This window comes from Myotis daubentonii, chromosome 2 (assembly GCF_963259705.1).
Source record: "Myotis daubentonii chromosome 2, mMyoDau2.1, whole genome shotgun sequence".
Lineage (NCBI taxonomy): Eukaryota > Metazoa > Chordata > Mammalia > Chiroptera > Vespertilionidae > Myotis > Myotis daubentonii.
This window is the reverse complement of record NC_081841.1, coordinates 213,111,957-213,128,457: the sequence shown is the minus strand read 5'-3', so window position 1 is coordinate 213,128,457 and position 16,501 is coordinate 213,111,957. Positions and strand designations below refer to the sequence as shown.

The 16,501-nt window shown below is 42.5% G+C and overlaps 2 protein-coding genes across 3 annotated transcripts in view; both read left to right on the top strand.

Moving 5' to 3' along the window:
* Positions 1 to 16,501, top strand: part of LOC132228726 (cytochrome P450 4V2-like) — a 234,889-nt gene that overhangs the window by 54,181 nt on the left and 164,207 nt on the right. The window lies entirely within an intron of this gene.
* The window catches only part of LOC132228722 (cytochrome P450 4V2-like), a 31,938-nt gene that overhangs the window by 4,052 nt on the left and 11,385 nt on the right, over positions 1 to 16,501 (top strand). For both annotated transcript variants that reach the window (XM_059685630.1, XM_059685631.1), the window contains exons 2-7: positions 6,603 to 6,715; positions 8,077 to 8,162; positions 8,920 to 9,110; positions 9,491 to 9,560; positions 13,541 to 13,667; positions 15,463 to 15,648. In XM_059685630.1, coding sequence (XP_059541613.1) covers positions 6,603 to 6,715; positions 8,077 to 8,162; positions 8,920 to 9,110; positions 9,491 to 9,560; positions 13,541 to 13,667; positions 15,463 to 15,648 — 773 coding nt within the window. The remainder of the gene's footprint in view (positions 1 to 6,602; positions 6,716 to 8,076; positions 8,163 to 8,919; positions 9,111 to 9,490; positions 9,561 to 13,540; positions 13,668 to 15,462; positions 15,649 to 16,501) is intronic.

Below are 16,501 nucleotides of genomic sequence, written 5' to 3'. Positions count from 1 at the left end.
CCTCTTTCTTCCTATAAAAAGCCAACTCATTCTTTTATGCTCAAATGCCATCTCTGTCTTGGAATTTCTCCAGTCCTTTCAATGAAAATCGATAACTCCTCAGACTTAACCTTCTAATTTAACACCCATTTCATCTGATCTGATACTGTGATTAGTCCCACAGCGACCATCTCCTGTGACTAATAAATTCCTTGAGAGTAGGGATCTGGTCCTTTGGTGGGACACGTTCCTTGCCTGTAGAATGCGTGTGTGAGCATGTTGTGTTTTCAAGAAGAAGTAAGGTATTTCCATCATATTCATTCTTCTATCTGGACATGTCAAAGGAAACTGATTTGATTGATTACCAACTTTCCCTATCTATTCCCTACATTTTCCTCAGTGCTTCTCAGTAATTCTTTTTAGCTTAATGATTCTTTCTTATATTCACTACTAGAGGGGGGTGTCCCGCAGCCCAGCCTTCACCCTCTCCAATCGGGGACCCCAAAGGGGATGTCCAACTGCCGGTTTAGGCCCGATCCCACAGGGAGGTGGACATCCCTCTCATAATCCGTGACTGCTGGCTCTCAACCGTTCACCTGCCTGCCAGCCTGATTCCCCCCTAACCACTCCCCTGCCAGCCTGATCGATGCCTAAATACTCCCCTGCTGGCCCAATCTCCCCCAACGCGCCTCTCCTGCCAGCCTGGTTCCCCCCAACTGCCTTCCCCTGCCGGCCTAGTCGCCCCCAACTGCCTTCCCTCCCCTGCAGGCCCGGTCACTACCAACTGCCTTCCCCTGCCTGCCTGGTCACCCCCAACTGCCCTCTTCTGCCAGCCTGGTCACCCCTAACTGCCCTCCCCTGTAGGCCTGGTCCCCCCAACTGTCCTCCCCTGCTGGCCCGGTCACCCCCAACTTCCCTCCCCTGCCGGCCCAATCTCTCCCAACTGCCCTCCCCTGCTTTCTTGGTCACCCCAACTGCCCTCTCCTGCCAGCCTAATTGCCCCTAATTGCCCTTCCCTGCAGGCCTGTTCACCCTCAACTGCCCTCCCCTGCTGGCCTGGTCATGCCTAACTTCCCTCCCCTGCAGGGCTGGTCACCCCTACCTGCTCTCCCCTGCCGGCCAGGTCACCTCCAACTGACCTTCCCTGCATGCCTAGTCATCCCCAACTGCCCTCCCCTGCCAGCCTGGTCACCCCCAACTGCCCTCTCCTGCAGGCCTGGTTGCCCCATCTGCCCTCCCCTGCTGGCCTGATTGCCCACAACTGCCCTTCCCTGCCGGCCATCTTGTGGTGGCCATCTTGTGACCACATGGGGGCGGCCATCTTGTGAGGGTGTAATGGTCAATGTGCATATTACCTCTTTATTATATAGGATGACATTGCTTCCATTTCTGTCATATTCCCAAATCAAATTTTTTCATATATCCAAGGAAATGTAGACATAGCCTATTATTTATATACTAGAGGCTCAGTGCACAAAATTCGTGCAATGGGGAGGGGGGGTCCCTCAGCATGGCCTACACCCTCTCGCCATCCGAGACCCCTCAGGGGATGTCCACCTGCCGTCTTAAGCCCATTCCCCTAAGCCAATAGTTGGAAATCCCTCTTACAATCCAGGACCCCTCACTCCTTACCGCCTGCCTGCTCACTGCTCCTTACCACTCGCTCACTGCTCCTTAGTGCTGCCACAGAGGCAGCAGAGGTTTCTGCCACCACCACTTCACTTGCCAGCCGTGAGCCCTATCTTTCTGTGTAGTTGTCTGTGGGCCAACTGCTCTCTTCCTTCTCATTTAGGGTGAGCGGCATGTGAGGGCAGAGTGTGCTGTCATAGAATGCAGAGGGCTGCCTGAAACTGAGGGGAGTGGTCGGGCCCACAAGGTGAGAGGTGGACACAGAGGATGCTATCTCACCCAATTGTGGGGCAGGCTGGCCGGCCTTCATCTGCTTGACCTTACCCAGGGAGGGACCAAGCAGGGTGTCTGCCTCTCCATTCTCCATCCTTCCATCTGTGACACCTGTCACCCTTGCCAGGCTTCCCCCAAAGTGGGTTCAGCTCAATCCCTGAATGTAAAAGTGCACGGAGGGGCAGGGGCTCCACTCCAGTGCCCCCTGATTCCCAACAACAGGACCTGGTCGACAAGACCTGATCTTAGGATGGTGGCCACAGCTGCAGAACATAGATCTTTTTCAAGTAAAGTTGGGAATGTAGGCTTTCGTGTGAGCCCCTATTAGAAAAGGTGGCAGTTTATTCACATTGTGGCAAAGACACCTTCAAGAGTAACATAAGTGGGTAAAGTCAGGGCCAAACTGGGCCATTTCCTCAACCAGTCTTTCTGAGGCACATGGACAGAACCAATTCTCAGCTCTTTGCAGGACACTTCCCGGCATGAGCGTGATGGTCAATTTGCATATCACTTCTTTATAGTATAGGATGACATTACTTCCACATTTTCGTCACATTCCCAAACCCAATTTTTTCATATAGCCAAGGAAATGTAGACATAGCCTATTATTTATATACTAGAGGCCTGGTGCATGAAATTCAGGCACTGGGGGGTGGGGAGGGGAGGTCCCTCAGCCTGGCCTGCACCCTCTTGCAGTCTGGGTCTCTATTTTTAAGCCTAAGGGACAAGTTGTCTGTCTCCATTCTTATTCTTTGGGATTTTTTTCATCTTCGGATAAAAGGATACATACACTGGGGCAATCCTCTTGAGATACAACAGTCCAGTTGCACCCATGCGACGGCCCTCAGAGGGAGGGAGCCAACAGATGGGGAGCAGGGAATTCTGAAAACCAAAGCAAAGGTTCAGAACATGGAAGAAGTCCTTGGTGTTCTGCTGAGAAACTTGGATTCCTTCCTCTGTGGTCACAAAACTGTCATACGCCAGGCAGTCACTCAGAAATATCTTGGCATTGGCCAACTTATGGAATTCTCCCTTCTCTCCATTCTCCTGAGCCGGACTCCAGACATTGACTGCGGCATTCTCTTGGTCATTGTTTTGTTTTGTGTGTTTTTTTCCCCCCCAAAAACGTTACAAAGTTTATATGAACATAACATATGAAGATGCAGCCTTCTTTGTAGGAACAGGGAAGGAAGGGGTGGTTAACTAAGGCACATGGAGCTGCATCAAGCACCAGCTGTGTGGAGGGTCAAGGGGGAGAGGAGGTTGGTACTGGGGCCGAGGCCCTAGAGCCGTTGCTGGGGAAGTAGGAATCCCCTCTGAGTGGCCACGTTCTGAGGCTGAACTAATTGGTCAAGCTGAGGCAGAGGAGGGTGGCCACATCCACCATCTTTGGTGCTATTTACCCTTTCCCACCCCAGCTCTGTTGTAAAACCCCAGAGCCCTCCCATCCAGAGCAGAGGCCCTGGAAGTGGGTGAGAGGAAGTGAATAGGGCAAGTTTGAAAGCCGATATGCCTGTGTACTGAGGGATGGCCAGAGACAGTGGTGAGAGGTAGCAGGGAAAGGGCTCTCATACATACCCTTCTGTGGGGGCCACAGGTGAAGGAGGCAAAGGGAGTAGGGTACAGATGGGGCACCATGGCCCCAGCCTCTTAGGCATCCCTGTCTGTCCTCTGCAGTATACATGGAGGAAAGGGGTTGCCTTTGAGGAGGGGCCAGGCCAGGCCAGGTGACCATCTTGAGTTCTGGCTGAGGTGATGGTCCTCATCCTGAGATGCCTTCTAACTGGTGATGGACCCAGACCTGACTCCAATTGCCGCCGGGACCTAGGTCTGACTTCCGCAGCCATCGCTGCTGGGACCCAGGAATGACTCCTATAGCCGGGACCCAGGTGTTCAGTCATCCATCCAGTCGTGACGGTCCTAGGCTATTATTAGTATATACTAGAGGCCCAGTAATGAAATTCATGCATGGAGGGGTCCTTAGCAGCTGGTGGTCACCTGCCTCAGCCTTCCTTCATCCTGTACAGTCCCCTGGTGGTCAGCACATGTCATAGCAAGCGATGGAACTCCCGGTTGATCAAACTCCCAAAGGGACACTTTGCATATTAGGCATTTATAAAGTATATTGATATCGTGTGTATGTGTTTCTCTTCTACTAACAAAATATTTTTAAATCTTCCTCCAGCTTACTTTTTATTCTTCAGCTTCAGAATAATAAAATTCCCCTTCTTTATAAATGTTTATTTATTCAAATAATATTAAAACTACAAGAAAGTTGTAAAAATAATATATAGTTCACATATGCCATATACCAGCAAGCCTCCTCTGATGGCATTATTTCACAGAATTAGTATCATTATCAAAACTAGAAAATTATTATTTGTCCAATGTTCTTAAAAATACTACAGCCCTTATTTCAATTTTATAACAATTCCTAGTGTTTTGTATTTTTTTCTGTTCCATGACTCAATTCAAAATCTCACCTGGCATATAGGAGTTGTGCTTCCTTGTGTTATGTTCTTCAATATTAATCTTTTCTAATCTGTGATTGTTTATCAGTCTTTCCATACACATCGAGACCTTGACACATTTTCTGAAACAGGTATTTGGTGGAATCACTCTCAGTTTGGATTTGTCTGTTGTTTTTTCAGTTTCATTGAGGTTATGCATTTTTGGCAAGAACACCATATGTGATATTGAAAGCTTTCCCTCTAAGATCAGGAAGACAAGATGCTCACTCTCACCAGTTTATTCAACATAGTATTATAGGTAACAGTCAGAACATTCAGGTAAGAAAGAGAATGCAAATGACATGATTATTCATATAGGAAACCCTAGATACTCCACCCCCCAAAATGTTAGAATTAATAAATAAATTTAGTATAGTTGCAGGATATAGAATCAATGTACAAAAATCACTTGCATTTCTTTATGCTAACAATGGACTACCAGGAAGAGAAATTAAAGAAACAGCACCATTTACAATTGCATCAAAAGGAATAAAACAACTAGGCATAAATTTAACCAAGGAGGTAAAAGTCCTGTGCACTGAAAACTATAAGATAGTGACTAGAGAAGTGATACAAACTAATCCTATCATTACTGATTCTGTTGCACAAATTGTCCCTGTTTGGAGCATTAGGAACTTTTCAGGTTGGCTGCTTGTTGTTTCAACATGGCCCCCTCATTTTTTTGAGCACTTCCTTATATTCCAGTACCATAATATATCCCACTCTTCTTGTATTTTTCTCTGCCTTGGCCCTAAAATAAATAACTTCTGCAAGGAGAATTGGTTTATTTTATTGTAGGACAGTATTTGGAAATACTAAGATCTGGTGCCTGTACTAGACATGGGAGCCAACCTGGGAAGTTATATTACCAGAAATCTTGTTTAGAATATCAGAGAAGACTTTGCAGCAAAATCACATTTAAGATAACACTTGAAGAATAAGTCAGTCTTATTAGACAAAAAGCAGTAGGAATAAGAGTTTCCTACAAAGAGGTTCTATAGAGGCCCTGAGACATTTGAGAAGTTGAAAGATTAGTAAAACAAGAGTTTTTTTAAATTACTTTTTTTTCTTGAGGTAACATTGGTTAATAACATTATCCAAATGTCAGGTGTACAATAGTATAATTTGATGTCTGTATACTCTTTTGGGTGCTCACAACCAAAAGTCTAGTTTCCATCTATTATCATTTGTTTAACCCCATTTACCTACTTTGCCCTCTCTCCACTCTCTTTCTCCTCTGTAACCACTATTTTGTTGTCTATATCTTTGAATTTGTTTTTTTATATTGTTATATTTGTTCATTTATTACTTTTTGTTTTATATTTTACATGAGTTAAATCAGACAGTTTTTGTCCGTGTCTGTCTGACTTATTTCACTTAGCATAGTACCCTTAATATCCATTCAAATCACAAATGACAATATTTTATCTTTTAAAATATATATATTCTTTATTAATTTCGGAGTGGAAGGGACTGGGAGAGAGAGAGAAGCATCAGTGATGAGAGGGAAGCATCGATTGGCTGCCTTCTGCATGCCCCACACTGGGGTTGGGCCTGCAACCTGGGCATATGTCCTGATCAAGCCAACGCTCAAACACTGAGCCATGCCAGCTGGGCCAATATGATCACATCTTCTTTATCCATTCATCCATTGATGGACACCTAAGGTTGCTTCCATATCCTGGCTATTGTGAGTAATGCTGCAGTTAACATTGTGGTGCATATATCTTTTTGAATTAGTGTTTTCATGTTCTTCAGGTAAATACCCAGAAGAGGAATTGCTGGATCATATCTTAGCTCTAATCTCAATTTGCTGAGCAACTTCAATACTGTTTTAGAGAGGGTGAAAGGGAAGCATCTATCTACCAGGGCTGTGGAGTTGGGACAGGTATCCCTTTCTACAGAAGAGTAGCCTGTGCAGGTCAGGAGAAACTGAACAACCTCAGTGTCCTTGGGGAAGGCATGTCATCAGGTCACCGCAAACATCCACAGTGCTTGGCATTTCTCAGTTAAACAGGTTGTTAATATATACCATTCATAATTCAATTAGCCTCATAATTCATTGATTAAATATTTAGTAAGGACTGTGTGGTTTACCTTTAAAATATGAAAGATCTGGGAGATATTAAGTGAGTTGTCCAAAGTAAAAAAGAGTAAAAAAGCCAAATGACATAGTAAGGAACTTAATTAAAATTAAATATTTTCTCCTAGAGTTTTTCCAGCAGCTGATTCATTACAGTAAAGAATACAGACATTTGCCAATGCTAAAACTCTGGCTTGGCACAGTACCAGTAATAGCCATGGATAAAGCCGAAACTATAGAGGTGAGTAGATGGTGACTATGATCAATGTTTCACTGTATATTTGATGGTGTGAGAATCTCATCAGAATAAACAGCAAATATATGTCCTCATATTTAATTGAATTCAATACAATGAGGATTCCATTAAATATCTAAGGCTGTGAAGGTGCCCTTTAATGCTTTCCAGATAGAGTCTGAGTTCTGGGAAGAGTAGCAGCTGCTACATGTCTATACACATTTGGTATCAAGTAATATATTTGTCCTCCATTTTTTGAGAAGTCTTCAATTGAACAGAACCATAAATAGATTATTCTACAAGGTGAGCTTATATAATCTGTCAGGGACTGTTTTAAGATTACAAAAATATAAGACTAATAAAATACATGTGTTTCTCTTAAGCGTCTCAGAGTATCCATTATACTTTTATTATTTCAAGTTAATTTTTTAAAAGAGAACACTAATCTGATATTGATGGGGAAGATGTTATTAATTCACGCTATTGAAACTAGTCCTAAAAATTATTTACCTTTCTTTTACTTATTATCCTGACATTGAGGGTATTATCTTATGCTTTGATGACAAAGGATTTGGTTCAGGAAGTAAAAATGGGAAAAACAGACTTTCTCTTCATGGAGAAAAATTAACAGCAGTATTTCCTAGGGTTGCTGGGCTTGGATACATCTTTCTTACTCATTGTGGTAAAACTCTTACAGTGTCTCTGGTACCACACTGCCCAATGTACTGGCCCAGAGGAGATAGCGAGGGGCCACATGTGGGATGTCAGCCATTGCTGGCCTAGTATCAGTGGGCTTAGTACATGTGGATAGAGATCTGTCCAAAGTAGGGAACTGCAGCAAGATCCTGAGAGGCATTTTTGCATATGCTCATCCCTTCTGCTTTACTTTGGCTCCATGTACCTAATTATACCCATGGTTCCCAATGCTACTTATATCCTGGAGACATTCAAATGTGTACCTAGTATAAGCCATAATCCTGAGTTTCATACCTGCTTTCAGACTATGTCAACATGAATGCCTCCAAATCAACATACCTGATAATGAACTTGTGATTTTCACCTCCCTAAATGTGGTCATCCTTTGCTTCACCCACCTTCCCTTCCCTCACTCCTACCCTCAATAAACAACTGCACTTGGCTCCTAATTCATGGCAGGAGTCAGGGAATTATCTTGGACATTTTCCTTTCAGTCAACTCCAGCTAGTGTCCAAGAGTGAGTGGCAATTGTATGCTCCAAACTCTAATTGCATTTCTTTGAGTCATGGTAATGAAAATGAACCACCAGGAAGTAATTGTTATGAAATATTACTTTGGAAAGTAGTTGTGTTCTATCTCTATCTCTCACTTTTCCTTTCTCTCTTTCTAAGGTAATTCTAACTAGCTCAAAGCAAATTGACAAGTCTTATCTGTACACATTCCTACAACCATGGCTTGGCCTAGGACTTCTCACAAGGTAAGTCAGTATAAATTGGTAACGCTGTCTTGTGCGTAACTTATGTCAGGCATTGACACGGGGTAGTTTTCCTGTAGCAAGAATGTGCTGTCAAGTAGTAGGGAGAAGCTGAAAGATTGGGTGATGATGGGCCTCTGAGAGACAGGAACCCAGGGTGTAGAGTAATCTCCAGCCATGTTATTCAGTAATGCTGATCACCAGTGTTCCAAGGAGAGTTAGAAAGTCCCAATGTAGAAATGGAATACGGCACAGGGGAGTTTTGAGCAGGGAAATCTTGAAAATTCAATGAAACAGGCAGTCATCCTCAGAGAAGTAACTGGAGCACAGTAACCTCAGTCCTTGAGCTGCCATCCAGCAACAGGGCCCCATCAACCTAGAAAGAAGAAGCAGGACTTTGGTGGGGACTTTGGAGACTTTGAAGATCTTAGAGATCCAAGTAGACTCATGGAGCTCCTTGATCTTCAGAGGGTTAAGGTTGGATAAAGGGGGGGAAATTTCTCATTTTTGGAAACTCAGAACTTAGAAATTTAGAAAAATTCTTAAAATTTTCAATGTTGATGAGAGCTCTTTTAAATATTAGTTATATAGAAGGATATCTAAAATATGCCCATCCTGTAACTGTATATGAATCTCCCCTTGACATTCTGACCAAAGCATTTGGGAATCTGTAATTAAGAAGAATTTGTTGTCTTGACTAAGCTTTATTTGTTTTGGATGTTGCTTTTCTCTTCTTTGAAACCATGTCTTGTATTTCTAGTACTGGAAACAAATGGCGCTCCAGGAGAAAAATGTTAACACCCACTTTCCATTTTACCATTCTGGAAGAGTTCTTAGGTGTCATGAATGAACAAGCCAACATATTGGTTAATAAGCTTGAAAAACATGTTGACGGAGAAAAATTTAACTGCTTTTTTTACATCACTCTTTGTGCCTTAGATATAATCTGTGGTAAGTCTCATGGATTTGTTTCTAGAGCTATGGTGTAAACATACAATGGCCCAAATAGAAAATGACATTTCACTGGGAAGGCAAATGAAGGGCTTAGAAAGGATATTGGCTTCTTTGGGCTGGTCCTTCTGCTAAATTAGGCTCCTGAGAAGCAGTACCCACTGCCAGGGCTTGGAGCAGAGCCAACCTGCCAGGAAGGTCAGAGGGAAGAAGGAGCAGGAACAGGGAGGAGGAGAAACTAAAGGTGCAAGAGTGAAAGGGGACAGGAACAATTCTAAAATATATAAGAATTTATCTCCTTTTTGAAGTGTTTGCCACTGGAGAATAAACAGAAGGCATGCGCATGAATTGAATGGTTGCTTCTCACCCATATTTTGCAGAAACAGCTATGGGCAAGAATCTTGATGCTCAGACTAATGATGATTCTGAGTATGTCCGTGCAGTTTACAGGTAAATGGAGCCCTTCTAATTATTTTTAAATTGTTACAGATTTAAGCTTTAAAAAATATCGCTAATAATATTTTGTCTGTGTTGTATCTTTTTCAGTGTTTCACAATGAATTATTTCACTAAACATCAACCTAATCATTTACGCATGTATTTTAACAGTAGAGGATTTATTGTGTAAATTAGGGCACACCCTGGCTATGGTATAATTTTAACTGATTATTTTATGATATATTGAGAAATTACATTATGATGCTCATTGATAAAGATAAAACAATATTTTTAGCATGATAACTAGGTTTAAAAATTATTCATTAAAAAGACTTGTAGATATTATTCCATAAAGTTAGCTGTGATTATTGTTTTGTGTTAGATGCTTCTCTTTCTTGTTTTTTGTGTTGTTATTAATTCTCTCTTCCCATATTTTCTACACTAAGTGTGTAATTTTTTATTAAAATATTAATTTTGAAATTAATATTTCAAATATTTATTTTGAAATATTTATTTTGAAAAATGGCTGGAGATTATTTAACTATTAAGAGGCAGGGCCACCCTAACCAGTTTGGCTCAATGGATAGAGCGTCAGCCTGTGGACTCAAGGGTTCCAGGTTCGATTCCCGTCAAAGGCATGTACCTTGGTTGCAGGCACATCCCCAGTGGGGAGTGTGCAGGAGGCAGCTGATCAATGTTTCTCTCTCATCAGTGTTTCTGACTGTCTATCCCTCTCCCTTCCTCTCTGTAAGAAATCAATAAAATATATTTTAAAAAAAGAGGCAGGGCCAGGGTTTGATTTAAGGAATTCTGTCTTTGAGTCCACTGCCCATTTTATTTTAACACATATTAGCATATATAATCTGCCATTCTTTACACAAGATACTGACTAGTTTTATAGTGGTCCACAGAATAGAATAACAGGGAGACAAGCATCAAAACAAATAAGTATCCTATCTAATAATAGACAAACATAGTAATTAACTGTACCTCTGACACGCTTCCCATTGGCTAATAAGGGCGATATGCAAATTAACTGCCAAAAAAGATGGCGATTAATTTGCATATGTAGGTGCAATGCTGGGAGGCAAAAGGGGAAAGACAAGAAGCCCCCTGCCACTGACTGTGATCATAAACCCTGGGGACAGGCAAGAACTGGGGGCCTTTGCCCAGCCCACCAGCTGTGATCAGAGAACTGGGGGCCTTTGCTTGACCCCCAGCCATGATCAGAGAACCTGGGGCTATCACCCCGCCCCCCAGCCGTGATAGAAAGAACCCGGCAGCCTTTGTGTGACCCCCAGCCGTGATCGGAGAACCGGGCAGCCTTTGCCTGACCCCCAGCCATGATCAGAGAACCGGGGGCCTTTGTCTGACCCCCAGCCGTGTTCCAGCCGTGATCAGAGAACCGGGGGCCTTTGTCCGACCCCCAGCCGTGATCAGAAAACCCGGCAGCCTTTGCCCGACCCCCAGCCGTTATTAGAGAACCGGGGCCTTTGCCCGAACCCCAGCTGTGATCTGATAAGCGGGGCCACCTTTGCGCGACCCCCAGCCGTGATTGGAGAACCGGGCAGCCTTTGCCCGACCCCCAGCCGTGATCAGAGAAGCCTGCGGGGCAAGGAAGAAGCGGCGCCAGTGGCCGCCTCTTCCTTGCCCTCCCACCCCCACCAGTGATCAGTGATTGGAGAAGCCGGCGGGGCAGAGAAGAGGCGGCACTAACCCCTAAGTAGATCTCGAGCACCTTTCAAACTGCGCGGGTAAAACCCCCTGAGACCGGGTCCTGGCTGCCACCTAGATGGAGAGCACCTTTCAAACTGCAAACCCCATGAGACCAGGTCCTGACAGCCACGAGATCTCGAGCACCTTTCAAACTGTGCGGGTAAAACCCCCTGAGACCGGGTCCTAGCTGCCACCTAGATCTCGAGCACCTTTCAAACTGCGTGGGTAAAACCCCCTGAGACCGGGTCCTAGCTGCCACCTAGATCGCGAGCACCTTTCAAACTGCAAACCCCATGAGACCAGGTCCTGACAGCCACGTAGATCTCGAGCACCTTTCAAACTGTGCGGGTAAAACCCCCTGAGACCGGGTCCTGTCTGCCACCTAGATCGCGAGCACCTTTCAAACTGCAAACGCTATGAGACGGTGTCCAGCATATTGCGAGTAAAAATGATGCATCCAGGTGGAAATAGGATTACGGGGTTGGAAGACAGGGAAAGAAGAAGTCAGAAATAGACACGGAGAGAGTCACTGGCTGGCTGGCTGCAAATACTGACTCTCCAGTAGTGACAGAATAAAAAGGTGAGGGATATCTCTGGAAGATTCAAGAGCTAGGGGGCAACTCTTCTATGGTTTTGACTTGCCCAGCAGATTTCCACATACACACGTGTACACACCTATGTTTGCATGCACACACATATACACATAACTGACTGCCCTCCCTGGAAGCACAGAAGAAGAGGAAGAAGCTGCCCACCTTTGGTCCAGGTGCCAGTGCCTGCGGCTGGCTGCAGCCCAGGAGACAGACAAGCCACCCGCCGGAGGTCCCAGGCTGCGGCCACCCGGAGAAGCCGCCAGCCCTATGGTCCAGGGCACCAGCACCTGTGGCCAGGGAAACAGGTTCCCTCTTCTCCTACTGCAGTCATTACTTCAATATTCCCCTTCTGAATTTCTCTCCTGTGCTGCAACCCAACTCCACTTTTCATCGGAAGGATACGGAACAGAGAGAGCAGTGTTAAAAGCTTACATTTTTAAGCTGGTAAGGTTGGTACTTAAACATATAAATGGAAAACTAGAGTCCTTAAGGTAACAAAGGCTACAAAGGACAGGGACAGCGCATGACCTATTATATCCAGCACTCCATACGGGGACTGAAAACTTTGCAATGATGACAATTAGTGAAGATATGAATCAACTAAAATAGTTGACAGGGACAATTCTTCTATCTTTGAAAATATCTACATCAAATCTGTTTAAATAGATTTTTATCTGCATAATATAAACATTCTGACAAGACCACCACCACCACCAGTGTGGTCAGTGTTGGGCCGATAAATGTTTAATAACTGAGGAACACCCCCCCGCCCTCCCCCCCCCCCCCCCGCCGAGTGCACAAATTTTTGTGCACTGGGCTACTAGTAAACTTATAAACTATAATAATTGCTTAGAAAGAAAAAATAAAGTTGATTGATATTCAAGAAGAAAACAGAATAGGGCCCACAGATTGAGTGACCAGGAAAGGCCGCTCTGCAGAATTGACCTGTAAGCTGCTCTCAAAGGAGGAGATCATGCCTAGGTCTCTCTGCTCCATCACTGGAAATGTTGAGGGAGGGACTCGGGACAGGGGTGTGACAGAGGGACACTTTACTAGAGAAGAGGACAGCCAGACGAGTGATAAGCAAATTTGTGGACATTAAACAGGCAGATTTCATCCCACCCTGTGGTATAAGTGCTACAGCAGCTTTGGCAGGTCTGGAACTCTTCCTGGAGAAATCGAAGGAGAGGTCAGATGGCCATATAGTAAGATTGTTTTGTAATGGATTCTTTTTTTTAAAAAAATATATTTTATTGATTTTTTACAGACAGGAAGGGAGAGAGATAGAGAGTTAGAAACATCGATGAGAGAGAAACATCGATCAGCTGCCTCCTGCACATCTCCTACTGGGGATGTGCCCGCAACCCAGGTACATGCCCTTGACCGGAATCGAACCTGGGACCTTTCAGTCCGCAGGCCGATGCTCTATCCACTGAGCCAAACCAGTTTGGGCTGTAATGGATTCTTTATTCCTCAAAAGGACCCATTTAATTTTTAAGCTTCCTTGGATGTGTAATAACCCATGCCTTCATTGTTGAGCATAAAGCATGGAGCTCTTGGTAGCTGCTAAGATGAATTATCATCGTTGCCACATATTACCCTCATTGAGACCAGGCACCAAATAGGTACACAAGCAATGCATATTTTTAATATATCAGCTAATACATTTGCATCCTATTTATAGGATGAGTGATTTGCTACATCGAAGAATGAAGACGATTTGGTTCTGGCATGACGTTTTGTACCTTTTGTTTAAGGAAGGATGGGACCACAGAAGGAACCTAAAGATCTTACATAATTTTACCACCAATGTAAGTCCTCATTTTTTTTTATTGTGATCACACATACATAACATAAAATTTATCATAATAGCCATTTTAAGAGTGCCATTCAGTGGCATTAGGGGCATTAACAATGTTGTGCAACCCCTACCACTATACTTTCTAGAACATTTATAAGTTCATGACTCCTATGTTTGTTAACATACCCAGTCATTAATGTTCCCTACTGGGGGAGGTTAGTCTACTGGGGGAGGTTGTCTATAAATAAATAATTACAAAATGTAATATGAGCTATTACAGTGTATTAACAAAAAGGGTGCTATGCTCAGAGAATAAAGACACAGGGATCTGTGATATAAGACTCTTCTGCAAAATGTTTGGTTTAGGCAATGGTTTTCAAAGACAAAGGGCATTTATAGCAGTATCTTAAACTGAAAAAAGATAAAAATTAACTAAATATTACTATTTAATTCTTAATGACAAGGAAATAGTAATGTTGTGGGTATAGTCTGTCTTTGTGTTAAAAGTATGTTTATGAAAAGGCAAACTTTAATTGAAAACATGCATTATAATTTAAATGTACTGATAAAAGTGCTGAAGTAATTATATTTGTTCTTTGAAGTAAATTTTAGTTTAAAATATGATGGCATTTCCTGACCATGAAGTACTGCCTCCACCAACAGATCAAGTTGTTAGAGTCCCTAGATGTTATATGTCTGAGATGTTGGAGTGAGCTGCCCTCAGTGGAGTATAGCATAATTGTCTGGCAAGAGGTGAACGGTGAACAGTTTGTATTTTATAGGTATAATTTCATTTGTCTTCAAATTTCATGCCTTAATATCAGCATCAATAATGAATGAATTCCAAATTGGATGGATAATATCAAAAATTGCATACTGAGTGCCAGGCACTAGGGGTTCCACCAAGAATCAAAGAGAGGACATGGTGCTTGCCATTATGGAATTTGGTGTCTGTTCATTCAAAGCAGAAGCAGGTTTGGACAATTGCCTGAAAGGAGGAGAAAGTTGAAATGTGTATCCAAATTTAGCTCAGGGGCTTTCATTCTTTTATTCATTCAACACATACCTGATGAACATTTTTAAAATGCCAAGCAGTGCTCTAAAGGTTGGAAATATATCAATGAATAAACACAAAATTGCTGCTACATTGAAGTTGGAGGAGAAAGTCACTAAATAACAAATACAATTTCATGTGGTAAGTGAAATGGTAAAAAAAAAAAATGGTAAAATAGGCTTAGGAAGAGAGTGAGTGCTAGGGACTAGGGTAGCAATGACCCTGACAGTGTGACAATGGGCAGCAGAGATCTAAAACTAGGGAGGAAGCTAGTCATGCTGGTTTCTGAGGCAAGAGCATTCTAGGCAGAAGGAGTGGCAAGCATACAGGGTGATTCTTTTCTCCAATACAACACGTAATTAGAGTGATCTATAACTAATCTATTATATAATGATTGTGTTCTCTCCACCACCCCTACTTTTTCTCATGAGCTCTTTCAACTCACTGCAGCCCTATTTAGGAAACTACTACTCTATTCCCATGTTGGAAAGGCTGTAAAAATAGTCCTTGGGAATTATGTATTTGTCTGACATTAAATTTGTTTTAAAAATGTTATCAAATAACACCCTAAAAATGTTCACAGAAAGCTTTATTATATTTTTTCAAAAACCTAAGTTCCTGTTGAATGAGACAGAACAGGAAAGGCTTAGAAAAAAATCAATTAAAGAAGCGAGTATATTTTCACAGGAAAATGGATTATTAGGCCATATCAAATTCCACACAAAAGCAGGTGATCATTTAAATCATACAGGTCATCAATGAACGGGCCAATGAAATAAAGAGAGATGAAGAAGGTAAAAGTGATGACAAGGGCACGACCCTCTCCAAGAGAAAACGCAAGGCCTTTCTCGACCTGCTTTTAAATGTGATGGATGATGAAGGGAACAAGCTAAGCCTGGAGGCTATTCGAGAAGAAGTGGACACTTTCATGTTCGAGGTATTTTGTGTTGTCATGTTAGTCTCAGCTATCATCATTAAACAAATTACAGTTCCTGTTCTATAAGAAGAAAATGTTTGTTTTTAATCTTGGGAGTTGAAAATGCTAAGGATGAAGAAATAGCCAGCACTAATAGTTAGACTTGTTAAAGCATTTAATAGTAAAATTAAAAATAACATGAAATAGCAAGAATTATTTGTAGCCACATTTTAAAATATGTTGGGATCCTTGGTATAAGGGATGACCTGTTCTCAATTTCTTTTTAACTTAAAAAAATAATCAATTTATAGGAATTCTTTAAAAAAATTTTTAGCATTTTTTAAAAGTCTGATAACATTTTGAAGTAGCTTGTTATAACTGATGAAGAGTCATTATATTGTAGTTAGAAATTACAAAGTTCAAGACCCTAATTAAGTACCAGATCAACTTTCCTCTTCAGAAAAAGCTGTAGACTTGTATGGTTATTTTTTTTTCTTCCCAACATCTGGGAAGTTTTTTGTGATTATTTCTTCAAACTGGTTTTCTATTCCTTTCTCCACCTCCTCTCCTTCTGGCACCCCTATTATGCAGATGTTGTTTCCTTTCTTGTTGTCCCAAAACTCCCTGAGGTCTCCTCCTGCTTTTCAAGTTTCTTTTCCTGTTGCTGCTCTGTTTGTGTGTTTTTTCCTACCTTGTCTTCTAATTCTCTGATGTGGTCCTCAGCCTCTTCTAGTCTGCTATTGAAGTTTTCTATTATGTTTTCTAATGGCATTCTTCATTTCCTCTTGATTCCTTTTCATGTTGGTGACATTCTTATGCTTCTTCTTATACTTCTCATTGAGTTGTGGTTATTTGTCATCCAGACCTTTGAGCA